At 44.1% G+C, this 16,420-nt stretch overlaps 1 protein-coding gene across 2 annotated transcripts in view; it reads left to right on the plus strand.

Moving 5' to 3' along the window:
* The window catches only part of TUT4 (terminal uridylyl transferase 4), a 1,200,849-nt gene that overhangs the window by 857,768 nt on the left and 326,661 nt on the right, over positions 1–16,420 (plus strand). For both annotated transcript variants that reach the window (XM_078670586.1, XM_078670594.1), the window contains exons 25-26: positions 15,577–15,624; positions 15,713–15,795. In XM_078670586.1, the coding sequence (XP_078526712.1) occupies positions 15,577–15,624; positions 15,713–15,795 (131 nt within the window). The remainder of the gene's footprint in view (positions 1–15,576; positions 15,625–15,712; positions 15,796–16,420) is intronic.

Below are 16,420 nucleotides of genomic sequence, written 5' to 3' on the forward strand. Positions count from 1 at the left end.
TCTCAACGAGACAGCAGATACACTAAGCAGACTAAAGTCAGTCTGCCACGAGTGGGAGCTGGATCAGAGGCCACTGTACGGAATCTTCCGGCTATGGGGAAGACCGTCCATAGATCTGTTTGCGACACCGGAGAACAAGTAATGCTGATAATTTGCAAGCTGGCATCACCATCCGGGATCCTGGGGGAAGTGCGTTTTCGTTGGCATTGTGAGGCGCCTTTGTCTACGCTTTTCCCCATTCTTCTTCTCCCGAGGCTTTTCATGAAGTTAAAGGAGGAACCCTGCAACATGATCCTCATAGCACCATCCTGGCCTCACCAGTACTGGTACGCGGAGCTTCTTCTTCTATCAGTGGATCCACTGATTCTCTTGGATCCTATCCCTTCATTGATGACGATGTCCCAGGGCCAAGTGCTGCATCCGGATCCCAAAACCCTTCAATTATCGGCATAGCTCCTGAGCACAGAGTTTCTCCACCTGAATCTATCCACAGAGTGTAGAGAAATCCTATCCCAGGCTCGGGCTCAGAGTATGAACAAGACATACCGTATGAAGGGGAAGAGGTTCTGTCTCTGGTTCCAAAAATCTGGAGTTCACCCTTTCTCTTCCTGGGCTCCGGAGGTCCTTCCTTACATCCTTTGCTTGGCCAAGGCTGGTTTAGCTCACACATCCATCAAAGTTCATCTCGCAGCCATCTCCTGTTTCAGAAGAACATCTTCAGGCCCTTTTCTATGGTCAGCAAGGATAATAAAGCAATTTATGAAGGGGCTTTTCCGGGTTTTTCCTCCGATCAAACCTCCTCCTCCACTCTGGCACCTTAATTTGGTCTTGGCTCAGCTCATGAAACATCCTTTCGAGCCTATCCATAAAGCTGAGTTAAAATTCCTTTCTTGGAAGGTGGCTCTTCTTTTGGCACTGACATCTGCAAGAAGGGTTAGTGAATTGCAGGCGCTCACTATTCAGGAACCCTTTCTTCAGTTCAAGAATGATACAGTGGTTTTTCGTACTAACCCCAAATTCATCCCTAAGGTGCCCTCAGACTTTCATCTGAACAAACCTTTGGTTCTTATATCTTTTTTCCCTCAGCCTACCCCACCGGCTGAAAAATCACTTCACTCTCTGGACACTCAGCGTTGTTTAAAGTTTTATCTCCAGAGACCTAAACACTTAAGAAAGTCACTTCAGTTCTTTGTGGCTTTTAGTGCTCCTCGTAAGAGTTTCCCCTATCTAAGCAAAGTATTGCACGTTGAATTTCGATCTCTATCCAGTACTGTCATGAGTTGGCTGGAAAACCCCTTCAGGGAAAGGTTTGCGCTCACTCTGAGGGCAATCTCTTACTCTACGACCCTCTTCGCTGGGCTACCTATCTGGGATATCTGCAGAGCGGCTACCTGGAAGAGCATCCATACTTTTACCAGACATTACTGTCTGGATTCTTCAATGCGCAGTGATACTGCAGTGGGCCAAGACGTTCTGAGGAACCTGTTTCATTAGCCCTGAACTTTCCCTCTCATCCCTCCTTCTTTTTTTCCCCGAAATTCTCGCACATTCTTTGATAAATGTATTGTTTCTGGCTTTATTGTCTGCATATAAGCTTTGATGAGGCCTTTTGTTTTCTTGCTACTATTTTACAAAGACCAAAAGTGTTCCCTTTTTCTATCTTTTTTTCTGTGCATTATGTACGGTTGTTCAAGACGATGAGAACAAAAAATGTGCTTGTAACTGCTAGCTACTCTGATTCAAGCATGTGAATCTATGAAAGTTTCAATACTAGAGTAAAAACACAAGTTACTTACCTGTAACTTTAGTTCTCCAGTATTGGAAACTTTCATAGATTCACATGCGACTCACCTTCCTCCCCTGGGAAAGCTCAACCTTCGGCTTTCTATGCTACGAAAATCTGAAGGTTTGAGGTTCTTTCCGGAGGGTTCTAGAGGGTGAGGGTGAGGCTGATCTGATTGGTTGTGTGTTTTATTTGGCCTCTTTTACAAAAAGAGGTGGATATGTTACAAAACTGGAATGGGCCGAGGTCTAGTTTCTAGTTTGTATTAGCTTTGCATTGCTATTTTTATATATACACCAGGGACTCCCATCTCAACGACGGGAATGATTCAAGCATGTGAGTACATGAGTTTCCAATACTCAAGAACTAAAGTTACAGGTAAGTAACTTGTTTTCTTCCTCAGCCAGCACCCCTCCCCTGAGCTTGGTGGTGCAGGCTGCGACTTCCCATGGCGCATTCTCCTCTGCTCCCCCAGATAAGGAATCTAAGAGGCTGGAAGTACTTGAGAATAAGATGTTTTCTTCAGCCAGCCTGGCAATGAACGGTGATTCCTGCATTCTTATTGGGCCATATCTCCTACTCCTCTTGGGGGATGGTTGTGCAAGTGCTGCCACAGGTCACGGAGGAGGCCGGACTCTCCCAGGCAGTGAAGGACTGGAGAGATGCAGCAAAATTCACCTTTAGGTGTGGCCTTGACACAACTGACTCGCTGGGCAGAGCCGTTTCACCGATAGTGGTCTTACGGCGCCCTGCCTGGCTGTAGGAAAGCAGGACCAGCCTTTATGGTTACCCCTGCTTTATGCTTGGTGTCTGTATGTTTTAGACTAGTCTGACTGGGATCCTGCTAATCTGGACTGCCAGTCACTGTGCTTTTTCCCTAAATTGACCATGATAGGTACTTCTGTACATCCACAAATGGCTACTGGTGTACCCTTGTAAGTTCCTAGTATATGGTACCCAGGGCATAGGTACTCCAGGGGTGTCCCATGGGCTGCAGCATGTACTGTGCCACCCATGGGAGGCCACTTAAACTGTACTTAAACTGTGACTACAGGCCTGCAATTGCAGCCTATGTGAGGTGGTGCTTGCATCTCTAATGACAGATGTTGTCTTATATCTGAGATCACTGCACTATAAGGAGGCAATTCAGTCCTAAGGGCAAGGTGCTTGGTTATAAGTGTGAGGGGGCCCCCTGCATGAGCAGCACACCCTAAAAACCTCGGAGTCGGTTCTCCAGACTTTGTAAGAGCTGTCAGCCATTTTAATACATACAGTGGACATCAGTCATTACGAAATGTATAACTGTATAGTAGCTGCACCGAACCGGGTCATGTTCGTTATCAAACATTTTGGAATCATACCCCAACACCGATTCCAGTGTTGGAAGAATGATCCCATGCACTAGGGGCACCCTTGGGGTACCCCCCTGTACTACTGGTAACAACCTTTCAAGGTAAGACAGCGAGCTAGTGCTGCTGCCGATCACATACCAGAGTTAGTGCACTAGTCTGGGTTAGGGACCCTTTCCAGCACTACCAAACTGCTTTTGAAGGATAAATGTGGTGCCCTACTTGCATACTCCAATGTTGAGCGAATTCAGGGAGCCCTTGGCCCCTGACCTGAAGTTCCAGTGGGTGCAACATCAGGGGGATCTCTCAGACATGGTCCAGATCTCGTAAGGAAGTCCAAAACACCTGCATTGGTGGTTAAGGAACTGCAATTGGGTCAGAGACCGACCCCTCTCCCTTCCCCAACCAGATCACACAGTTGTGACGGATGTGTCACTCCTAGAATGGGGCAGCCATCTGAGAGAGGTGGAGATCAGGTGACACTGGTCTCTGGTGGAGTCGAGGCTCCACATCAATTTGTTGGAACTTGAGCGATCCGGTTAGCATTGAAAGCATTTGTTTCTTTTGTCAAGGGGAAGTTAGTTCAGGAGTTCACGGACAACACCACCACTATGAGGTACTGCAACAAACAGGGTGGGTGGGGTCATGGAACCTTTGTCACGAGGCCCTGCATCCCTGGACATCGCTGGAACAGCAGGGCATAACCCTGGTGGTTCAACACTGGGTAGGTTCTCTGAACACCAGCGCAGGCAAACTCTGCTGTTGATGCCTAGCGGATCACGAATGGCATCTCCATTCGGAGGTGACACATGGTCTCTTTCAGCAGTGGGGAGAGCCTTGGTTAGATCTGTTCGCCTCCAAAGAGAACGCCCAATGTCCGCAATATTGCGAGCTGGATTTTCCAAGGCGGCTATTGCTTAGCTCGGCGGCCCTTTTCGTTGCGAGTGGAGCTCAGACCGCCTGCCCAGCGTTCTCAAGAAGATCAAGAACAACTGGGCCCAAGTCATTCTTGTGGCTTCAGACTGGGCAAGGAGACTCTGGCATCCAGAGCTTCTGAAAATGAGCATCAATCCTCCAATCTGGATGCCCCTTCATGAGGATCTTCTGTGGCAGCAACAGGGGAGGGTCCTCCACCCGAACTTGTCAACTCTCCACCTCCATGGATGGAAATTGAACTGCGACAGTTGATAACTTGCGACCTTCCTCCTGAAGTATGTGAGGTTATCTTGACAGCCAGGCGGCCCTCCACTAAGATGGTATATGCCTACCGTTGGCAAATGTTTGTAAAGTATTGTCCAGAAAGGTCTGTTAACTCTTTCTGCTTCACTATCTGCTATTCTTCTCTTTATTCTTCCCCTTGCCGAGCAAGGCTCTTCATTGGGTATGCTCAAGGGTTATCTTTCTGCTCTGTCGGCACTTCAGGCTGGACTATTCCCATGAGACACAGGGTCAAGACTGATTTGCATATAGCTGGGCCTGAACTGAGGTGAGTGTCTGAAAACTTTCAGCACTCTGTCCATCATCTCCTTTGCTTTGTTCGACCTAAGTTGGCAGGGTATGTCCAGACGTGGGTCCCTTGCTCACTTTGCCACTTGATTTAAGCTATCTTGGCTGATGAAGGGTATTACCCAGAAACCGGTCCCAGGATGCTTGTTTCATATTCAGGAAAGGCCTGGCTTGGCAGTTCGAGCTTGTCTGTTCCCATGAGGCACAGGGTCAGGACTGATTTGCATACAGCTGGGACTGAACTGAGGTGCCAAAGTGAGCTAAAGAATGATGATGGATTCAACCCCGATCTGTGACTGGGAGTGAGTGTCTGAAAAATGTCAGTGCTGCGTCCATCATCTCCTTGTGTTCGCTTTCATGCGGCTGCCAGACCAACACTCTTTGTTTAAATCTCCTATTGTGAATGGATTCTTAAAAGGGCTTGTATGTATATTTCCCCCTACGCCCTTTGTCATGCCTCAGTGGGATCTCAATTTGGTCCTCTCATTTTGCATGTGTTCGTTCGCATTTCCAGCTGTTGGATAATTGTCCCCTCGAACTGCTTAATATCAAGAGAGCCTTTCTAGTGGCAATAACGTCTGACTGGAGGGTGAGTGAGTTGCAGGCATTGTCATCTAAGGCTCCCTACATGATGCTCTTTGCAGATAAAGTGGTACTTCGCACATGGGCTTCATTTCTGCCAAAGGTGGTGACCCCATTCCATCTGGGTCAATCAGTTGGGCTGCCCACCGTTTTTGCTCCCACGCATCCCTCTAAGGATCCAAAAAGAGCGTTGTTGTTCTACCTTGAACGCACAAAAGAGTTCCGGGTGGGCAACCAACTCTTTGTAGGCTACGTGGGAGCTAAGAAAAGTCGGACAGTGCAGAAACAGATAATTTCTCGCTGGGTCATTCTCTTCATTAAGGTCTGCTATGCCCTGGCTAAGAGGCAGCCCACCTAAGAGATTGCGAGCCCATTCCACCAGAGTGAAGGCTGCAACCAAGGTGTTGGCTCAAGGTGTCCCAGTCCTGGACATCTGCCAGGCCGCCATGTGGGCATTTTGCACACGTTTCGCAAACACTACTGCCTGGACAGTTAAGTCTGCATGGATTGGCATCTCGCCCGTTTGGTCCTGCAGGACTTTATAGTTTAGTCAATTTGTCCGCGGCCCACCGCTAGGATGGTATACTTGGGTATCTATTCAGAGGTAAGGAATCTGCAGCTTGGAGTCTCTATCAGATGAACAAGTTACTTATCTTTGGTAACGCATTATCTGGGAGAGAAAATATTTAGCTGCAGATTCCTTACAGACCTACCCATGCCTCCCCGCTCTGCGGACTTATTGGTTAGGGCTAGGGTTGTTCCCTGTATCAGGGCCCTGGTTATGACACACATTGAAGTCAGTCACTTTATTGTGAAACCATAGTGAAAAGTACTGACGTCCATGTGCCTGGGTGGTGCCTATATAGGTGACGGTAGAGCACAAAAAAAGGGGAGTGATTCAGATTCAGGAAAAGAGAGGCTGGAATCACATACAAACTAGTAATACAAAAAATACCTCTCTCACCACAAATGTAACATTAGTCTTTTAACTCCAGAAGTAATATTTATTAATTCTGAGCTGCATCATTTAGAAATCTTTCTCATATTTATATTTTTTTTCCAGAAATTAAAACAAACGCCTCAATATAATTTTTGATATTCACAATGAACGATGTAGACACACATTACAATATTTACATCTTACACAAACAGAACAGCTGGTGTTTTAAAAACAAAGTTGATACATGAAAAAGAAAATTAATCACAAAACTGCTACACATTTAATATAATGTTGAACAAAATACATAAATGAATCAAGAAGTGAGAGACTCCTCTGTCCTAGAGTATTTTATGTGTTACTGGGACTTGTTCTATTTGGATCCTCGATACTCTGTACTTTTAGGGTCCTGCGGGGGTCAGAGTACTGGTCTAGAACTCTGTCTGTGCTTACTTAATCAAGCCCAGACACTATGCTTTTCTGTGCGTTATTTCCTTTAGGGTTACTCTTGACCTCAATGTGAAAAAAGCGGACGCCTCATTGGTCAAGGGAACTTCATGCTGGCGAGACTTCAAGCTCAAGGATCTCAAAAATATCTCCTGGACCATTCATGAAGGTTGAAATGCGTCGGCTTTTTTCACCTCTGCAGACCAAACGGTCAGCTGTGGTGTTTATTTTATCTATGGTTCAGCAGGGGCTTGTCGGGGACACATTTAAGGGTTGTGTTTTGGGCCTTTCTGTGCTTTTCTTATCTAACATCCCTATTCAGGTCACCTGCTGTGATGAGTTTCATGAACGATCAGACATTTCCCCGAAGCGATTTGTCATCCTGCAATGGTACTTAAACGCAATGTTGACATATCTTAATGTGCACAAATTTTTTAGCCTCTGCACAGTTGCTTACTGTGACTACTAGCGCATAGAACAGTCTTCCTAATTGCCATCACCTCTGCGCACCACGTGAGTGAACTGCTGGTGCTCTCTGTACACCTTCATTCCTGACAAGTTAGTGCTGGGAACCATGATAATCCTCTTACCAAAAATCATCACTCCCTTCCACGTTGACCAATCTAAGCACGTTGTCAAAGCTTTTTGCTCTGCCTCACCCTTCGGAGAGGAGAGAGATTAGCTCGACCCCAAGGGGCGTGAAGCTTTTACGTTGACCACACAATAGGCCAATATGTGGAGGAACAGCTCTTTCTGGGTTTCTTTGGAGCAAAGAAATGAAAAGCAGTGCAGAATAGGACCCAGTCAAAATGCATCAGACTCTGCTGTGTGCTGGGTAAGAAGCAACCCTGTGAAGATCTGCAGGTTCATTCCACCAGGTCCAAGGCCACTACAACGGTGTTGGTGAGGGAGTGCAAGTTCTGCACCCCTGCCAAACTGTGTCATGTTTGGTGGTGCACACTTTAACAAAGCACCACTGTCTTGACTGTCAGCGCCATGTAGAAGGCCATTTTACCCACTCAGTCGTTCAGGTCTTTCCTGTATGAGTCCATAGGCCAGACCCTCCACTTTTGGGGAATACTGTAATAGTATTCATTGTTAAGATGAGGCATCTGCAGTCAGGTTTATTACCATACCAAAAGCACAATGCTCATTCATCTATGCCAATGAATATTAAGACTGTTTTGGCTCAAGTTATGAGGGCACACAATTTATGGAGTGTGAGTTGAATGTTTGGGTATCCCTTAAATAATTTTGATATGCACAGTGTTTTCTCCTGGTAGCGTACTTTGATTGTAATCGATCACCCTTGTTATCAATGCCCCTGTTTATCCCTGTGCTCCAAGTACTGTAAGGTTAGATAATGTATTTACATTATGTATTTGTCACATACTGCCGGGATGATAAGTATGTGAATCTTTTTCCTATGTACTTCTTATTTTGTATTGCTTACATACTGTAAAGTATTAAGAATTTAAAATTTAAAATTTTTAACTTCAAAAGTGTATTTTTAGGTCTCGCCCGGCGAAAGCAGCGTATACGCTGCTCTCGCCAGTGAGGACCTTTTGCAATCGATTCTCCCAAAGCCTTACAGGCACTCGTAGGGATGGACAAAGACGGCTGCTCTCGCCATTTGTCCAAACCTAACAGCATGCGCGTGCATGTTAGGACAGTGGTCAGTCAGCCGCCATCTTGTTAAACACGCATGCTTTCACGGTGTGCTTGCGTTTAAAGTGAAAGCACGCCGCCATACGCGCGCGCGTGCACTGTGCGCTAGCTTGTCTCACAGTTGAATGTTTTTGCTGCTTCCTTAGATATCTATTCGGGACTGAACATTCGTAGAACGGTGGAGTTCCATAGATCCATGGGAATTTTCCTCTTGGACTACTGCGATGTCTAACAAAAACACACGAGAGACTGCAAAGACTCCACTGGGGTCTTGTGAAGTTATATTATTGTGGTTTTACATAGATACGTTTCTGCAGTTGAAGGCATTATCTGGCCACCTCGTTCTAAAGTGCTGGTGACGTGCAGGTGAATGGCGTATAAAAGTCATACTGAGATCTAAGATCTGACCTGCTACAGTGCTACAGTCCTGCTGACATGCAGCAGGAGGCACGCTTAGCCCTCACATGCAGGATTCCTGCAGGGCTCTAAGGTCTGACAGGCAGGAGACATAAACTCTGAGATGTGATGGGAAGGCCTTGTGCTCAGTGCTCCGACTCTAAAAGACAGCGTGTACATAAGACATGGTTGATTACAATAATATGTTGCAGACTTTCGGATGCTACGAACGGAAAACTTTGCAGTAAAATGTTGGCATAATTTAAATTAAATGCGTGAAATTCAGACATACTTGGAAGGTTCTTCTATTTGTTTTTGGCAGGCGATGACAGCCTGCTTGCGTCCCAGGGGTACAGCATGCGCGCCCTCGCTTGTTTAGAAATGCGAGAGGCACTTAAGACAGCCCAGGAGGCTCAGCACATGCTGCTGGGCCACGTGTATCTTGTAGAGCACAGATATTATTAATGCTTGATAAAGTGACTGTCCCAAAGGCACTCATTATGACTGGGACTGACTTTGGTGCGGATATACCGGGGTGCTGGAATCTATATTCCCACCTGGTATCTCCCCTGGAAGCCCAGCTGTTACAAGTTTTTTTTTGCGCTGAAATCGGGAATGACTGCTTGGACCTCGAGTTAGCTGGTGCTTAACTGAGAAGTTTTAAAACCACTGGCATTTTGGAAAGTGTCAGCCGGAGTACCCACACGGTCTTGGGGGCTGAGGTGGGGGGTGGGGCAGAGGTGCTTGTGCCTGTCTGGGGAAACTCCCTACTACTCACTTTCTACTACTCACTATCTACTATTCACTCTCTACTACTCACTCTACTACTCACTCTCTACTACTCACTCTCTACTATGCTCTACTACTCTCTACTCACTCTCTACTTACTACTCTCTCTCTACTCACTCTCTACTACTCACTCTACTACTCTCTACTATCTACTACTCTCTACCAGTCTCTACTACTCACTCTGTACTACTACTCTCTATACTACTACTCTCTACTCACTTCTTCTACTCACTCTACTACTCTCTACTACTCACTCTCTACTACTCTCTCTACTACTCACTCTTCTACTCTCTACTACTCACTCTACTACTCTCTACTACTCTACTCACTCTCTACTACTCACTACTACTACTCACTCTCTACTCACTTTCTACTATTCACTCTCTACTCACTCTCTATTACTCTCTACTACTCACTCTCTACTGCTCACTCTCTCTCTCTCTCTGCCACTCACTACCTCTCTACCTCTACCTCTACACCTCTCTCTACGCGCACACATATGCATATATATATATATATACACGAGTGTGTATATATGTATAGGCATTTATATATATGTATGTGTGTATATATATATATATATATACATGTGATCAAGGCAGGGATCTGCCGAAACGCGTCGTGAGGGATGGTGGCGTTCTGAAATAAACTGATCTAGTTCGGTATCCAATGGGGTTAACCCAGTATCCCTATGAACCTGGGCAGTAACTTAATATTGTAAACAGGTGGTTCATTCGGGTGCCACGTATTTCTTCTACTTTCTCATATATACATGTAGTATTCATATAACTCCAAACTTAAGATTCTTTCCAACACAGAATATATTTTCAAAAACAGAATATATTTTAAGAAACATAATCCAAACCATCTATGTCTTCATTTGACATTTTATAAATCGTAGTCACTCATAAATATTTTGAATATATGTCATTTACAAGGAGGCTGTAATGTGAACAGTGAGTGCAATTTGTGACTTTAAGTGCTCTGTGCTCTCGGCGCAAGTGTGACTAACAGACTATACAATTAATATTTACACATGGGATACAGAAAGAACTTTTTAGCATGGCCTATACTATTTACACTATACAACTGTATACTGCACTTGTCAGTGTTAAATACAGGATCTTCATATGATAGGTCCACTACATTAATCGTAGACGTTTCGACCCTCTGGAGCGCACTTGAGGCGTCTAAGCGGGTCTTCCTCAGGACTGTGTGGGACGGGGAGGACAGCCTAAGAGATTAAAGGAGACTGGTTTAGGAATGGATTCTGCTGGATGTGGGCCACAGATTGCCTACAATTATTAAAAAAGGAACTCACCTTCTCATAAACCCAGCCGGGCTTGTGGTGGTGAGGAAACTGTATAAATCAGTTCTGTTGGAAAGAGGAGCCTAATTAGTGCTTCATGAATAATTTATCGAATTTAAGGGGCCAAATATTCATACCAAGGTTCCTTTCAAAACGCTTACCTGTCGGTGCAGCCGCAACTTATGCCCCCGACGGTGCTACTATTTGTTAATTAGCCAAAGATTCGCAAAACCAGTATTCCTTCCTGAATGAAAGGAGAGGGGATAACATATTTATTACTCGGTTATTCCCCTTTTTTTTTTTTAACGGAGTCATCTAGTGACTAAATTGGTATCTAAATTACTGGTCTCACCTTTTAGAACTGGTAAATCTACCGGGTGGTACTCCTCAGCAGACATATAATCATTGTTTCTGGTGGTTCGCGAGTTATGTCTTCATGCGGTGCGATTTCCCACTGTAAGGGAAAAACACCTGAGTGTTACGGACTTGCGTGTAGACACACATTCAACATCTTTTAAAAGACGACAAGGCCTCCCAGCAATGTTATTGCTGGTTGACTTTAGTACTATAAGTGAAAAACACCTGAGTGTTACGGTCTTACATATAGATGCACATTAAACATCTTTTAAAGGCGACATGGCGTCCCAGTAATATTATTGCTGGTCGACTTTAGATGCTGAAATTACGTCCCAGCCATGTCGGACGCAGGAAAACAAGATTTGAATGGGCTCACCTTTTCAGAGTGATAAATGCTCCAAACCGAATGCAAGAACCGGCGGAGAGTTTTCTTCCTACTCGGCGTTGCTCTGCCAAAGCTCTAATCGCGAGAGCTGCGTCGCCGCTAGTATTGGTCTGTTGGGGCATGCGCGCAGACGTCAGAGGCAGCGAATGTGAGCTGCCGTGTATGACGTCGGTTGCAGAGCAACAATTAATGCCAGAAGGCGAATGCTTTTCATACAACCAGTGGTTTTACATGTCCAACATTGTATTGTCAAAATCACATTTTCTGGTTGTTATTTTCACGGGACCCACATCCCGGATTTAAATTATTGTGCAAACCTTCATAACCTTCAGACATTGTTGAACATAAAGGCAAATTGCAATAGGTATTGTCACAAAATCATGAGCTTGGAATAATCAATCATATAAACACCATTAAATTCAACGAATAATTAAAGTCCCACATTTCATCAGTAATTATACATCATTGTGCCATCAATTCTTTCGGTTTCAAAAATACATAATGGTAACATGCAATTCAATATATTGTTGTTAAACATATTTGGAGTTGCTCGTAATCTCATTGCATCAGTTCATCACGGTGTTACACACCTAGCAGTTTGTGATTTTGACAATACAACGTTCGACATGTAAAACAACTAATTGTAGGAAAAGCATTCGCCTTCCGGCATTAATTGTTGCTCTGCAACCGATGTCATACACGGCAGTCTACAGTCAATACAACGCTTGATACATACAACCATCCGTTGGATAACTTCTGGCATTGATGGTTGCTCCGCAACCGACGTCATACACGGCAGCTCACGTTCGCTGCCTCTGACGTCTGCGCGCATGCCCCAACAGACCAATACTAGCGGCGACGCAGCTCTCGCGATTAGAGCTTTGGCAGAGCAACGCCGAGTAGGAAGAAAACTCTCCACCGGTTATTGCATTCGGTTTGGAGCATTTATCACTCTGAAAAGGTGAGCCCATTCAAATCTTGTTTTCCTGCGTACGACATGGCTGGGACGTAATTTCAGCATCTTAAGTCGACCAGCAATAATATTACTGGGACGCCATGTCGCCTTTAAAAGATGTTTAATGTGCATCTATATGTAAGACCGTAACACTCAGGTGTTTTTCACTTATAGTACTAAAGTCAACCAGCAATAACATTGCTGGGAAGCCTTGTCGTCTTTTAAAAGATGTTGAATGTGTGTCTACACGCAAGTCCGTAACACTCAGGTGTTTTTCCCTTACAGTGGGAAATGGCACCGCATGAAGACATAACTTGCGAACCACCAGAAACAATGATTATATGTCTGCTGAGGAGTACCACCCGGTAGTATTACCAGTTCTAAAAGGTGAGACCAGTAATTTAGATACCAATTTAGTCACTAGATGACTCCGTTAAAAAAAAGTGGAATAACCGAGTTCTAAATATGTTATCCCCTCTCCTTTCATTCAGGAAGGAATACTGGTTTTGCGAATCTTTGGCTAATTAACAAATAGTAGCACCGTCGGGGGCATAAGTTGCGGCTGCACCGACAGGTAAGCGTTTTGAAAGGAACCTTGGTATGAATATTTGGCCCCTTAAATTCCATAGATTATTCATGAAGCACTAATTAGGCTCCTCTTTCCAACAGAACTGATTTATACAGTTTCCTCACCACCACAAGCCCAGCTGGGTTTATGAGAAGGGGAGTTCCTTTTTTAATAATTGTAGGCAATATGTGGCCCACATCCAGCAGAATCCATTCCTAAACCAGTCTCCTTTAATCTCTTAGGCTGTCCTCCCCGTCCCACACAGTCCTGAGGAAGACCCGCTTAGACGCCTCAAGTGCGCTCCAGAGGGTCGAAACGTCGACGATTAATGTAGTGGACCTATCATATGAAGATCCTGTATTTAACACTGACAAGTGCAATATACAGTTGTATAGTGTAAATAGTATAGGCCATGCTAAAAAGTTTTTTCTGTATCCCCCTTGTAAATATTAATTGTATAGTCTGTTAGTCACACTTGCGCCGAGAGCACAGAGCACTTAAAGTCACAAATTGCACTCACTGTTCACATTACAGCCTCCTTGTAAATGACATATATTCAAAATATTTATGAGTGACTAAGATTTATAAAACGTCAAAAGAAGACATCGATGTTTGGATTCTGTATCTTAAAATATATTCTGTTTTTGAAAATATATTCTGTGTTGGAAAGAATCTTAAGTTTGGAGTTATATGAATACTACATGTATATATGAGAAAGTAGAAGAACTACGTGGCACCCGAGTTAACCACCTGTTTACAATACTGAAATAAACTGAAGCACTGAATTGGGTCTGCCTCGTCTTCCTTTTACAAGTCCGAGTGGAAGTTGTGGCTGAAGCGAGCATTATCGTGCGTGTGTGTGTGTGTGTATATATATATTTATATAGATATGCAGATGTGTGTGTGTGTGTGTGTATATATATATATATATATATATATATATATATATATATATATATATATATATATATATATATATATATATACACACACACATCTGCATATCTATATAAATACAAATCTAAATGCATGCATACATATACATATATGCATACATATCGATGTTATGTACATAAAAGTTTAAAAACACTAATAAAAGCAAAGCTAAAAAGCCACCTAATTACAAACAGAATTGTTTTACCTTAAACGAGGGCGAGACCTATTGCATTTTCAATGCTTGTTCAATTGAGTCGCCACCTGTTTTTTAGGTCGAAGCCTGCGATGGCTGCGCATGCGCAGCTTCGCTGGCGAGATCTAGTGAGATTGAGGTAGATTCACTAGCGGGCTTTAAGCCACGCCCCTCTTTCCCATTGGCTGGCGTCACCATTCATGCTAAACGGTGGCCAGCCATTGGAAAAGAGCTCTGTATGACGTACTCTTTTCTCTTTTTGAGCTGTACCACTTGGACTAGCTTCCCTGACTTACTGCTGGCGTAAAAGGTTTCTGATCTTCTTTATGGGGTGAAACCGATAGCCCCATAAAGAATATAATAAACCTTTTACGGCAGCAGGAAGTCCTGCCGAGGCCGTCCAAGTGGGACGGCAGAAATAGAGAAAAGTCGGTGTTGTGGCGAGCGCGTTTCCTCACTCCTGCTTGTGCTGTTTTCACCTGACTCACTGTGACTGTGTTTTCTCCTCTTCCCTCTTTTGGTTGCCTTCCTATCCTTCATTCTGTCTTTTTCCCACATCATTCCCCTCTCTGCTTCAACTTCTCACGTTCTCTCTTCTTTTCCCGTCCCACTTTGCCTCTCTTTAGTGTGCGCCTGTCTTAGTTCCTCTCCTTACCTGAGGTGTGACGCGGAGGGACATGGGTGTGCGGGGACTGGGAGAGGAGCCCCCTCGGCCCCTATACCGAGCTTGGCTCTGGTCTCTGCCCCCTCCCTGGTGCTCTCCAGTCTCCTCCCAGCTCCCTGTCCCTACCCCCGCCCCAGTTCCCACCCCCTCTCGTCTGCTAGTCATTTATCTATACAGGCATATTTGTAAAAGTATATGAATGGATCCCAGGTTCACCATTGTTTTGTTTATATATTATAAGCCCAGGTTCCTGTTGGCATAAGGGCAGTTCTTGTTGCTTGGATAATCTTGACAAGTTGCCCATATTTTCTTTATATTTTTTTTTAAGGTGGAACACTAAAAAGGGAGGGAATCCCATTTTGTTTTCTAGCTTTATGTAAAAGGACTTTAGATTCAAATGTCAGAGTCAAATCAATAAATTATGAGGAAAAAATCCTGATTGGTTTCCACAGGGTCCAAGTAACTTTCTCTGTGCTGTTTGATATTAAGAAATTGGAAGTAGCAAGTGATCATGACTCCGTACGATATAGAAATAATGGATCAGGTTAAATGAAATTTGTGTAGCTCTTTCGTATTGGTATCAAGTCTTGCATCATTGTTTAAGACTCAGATGTATTTGAGAATATATATGCTTGTTAGGTGTCTTAACTTCATACATTAGTCTGTTGTTCAAGAAGTAACCCTATGTATGGTTAACAGCCATTTTGAAATTGCTATTTACATTTCATAAACAATCTATTTTTTCTTTGAAGATCCCTTTGACTTGAATCATAATCTTGGTGCTGGAGTCTCAAGAAAAAGTAAGTGTAATTGAAACATATAACAAAAAGTATTTGTAACTGTATCACAACCATACTTCATGCATATATGTTTTTCTTTTATCAATAGTGACCAATTTTATCATGAAGGCATTCATCAATGGGAGAAAGCTGTTTGGCACACCTTTCTATCCACTACCTGGAAGAGAAGTTGTAAGTTTGCCCAACACCCAAGGAGCTTTTATGCATGTTAGAATGATTAGTTGCTGCAATCTAGTAAAACTGAAATGTTCACATTACAGGGAATATATGATATCACTTTTGGATATGTATAACTGTTCTAACTGCTGAATTTTGAAATCTTTGGAACAGCCTACATATTGCATATAATGCAGGGTCATAAGCTAGCCTAGAATAAGCTATGACTACACTACACTTTTGCAGCATGATCTTTCTGGATTGCCATGCTGCGCAGTATCCTGCCATCTAGTGCTTTGATCCAAAAAGTCCCTTTTTAGGTCGAGGGACCGTCCCTTCTCACTGCGAAGCAGTGAGGGGCGGAGTCCCAAAGAATTAATGTTTTGGAGTTAGGGGGCATAAACCCGCCTCTCTCCTCCATTGGCTGGCTTCCTAAACGGAGGCCAGCCTTTGGTGGAGAAGGGAGTCACTCCAATAAAGCCCCTTCTCGTTCGGATTCGGGGGCTTGTTTTTTGCGTTCTTTAGCCCTGTGACATCATCTGTCACTCAGAGCGCAAAAAACACGCCCCCGAATCCGAAATTATCGGAGTTGCGGCCGCCATTTTGCGTCGTATTTCAAGTACATTGACGACGAGGATGA

The sequence above is a fragment of the Lissotriton helveticus genome, chromosome 1_2 (assembly GCF_964261635.1).
Source record: "Lissotriton helveticus chromosome 1_2, aLisHel1.1, whole genome shotgun sequence".
Classification (NCBI taxonomy): Eukaryota; Metazoa; Chordata; class Amphibia; order Caudata; family Salamandridae; genus Lissotriton; species Lissotriton helveticus.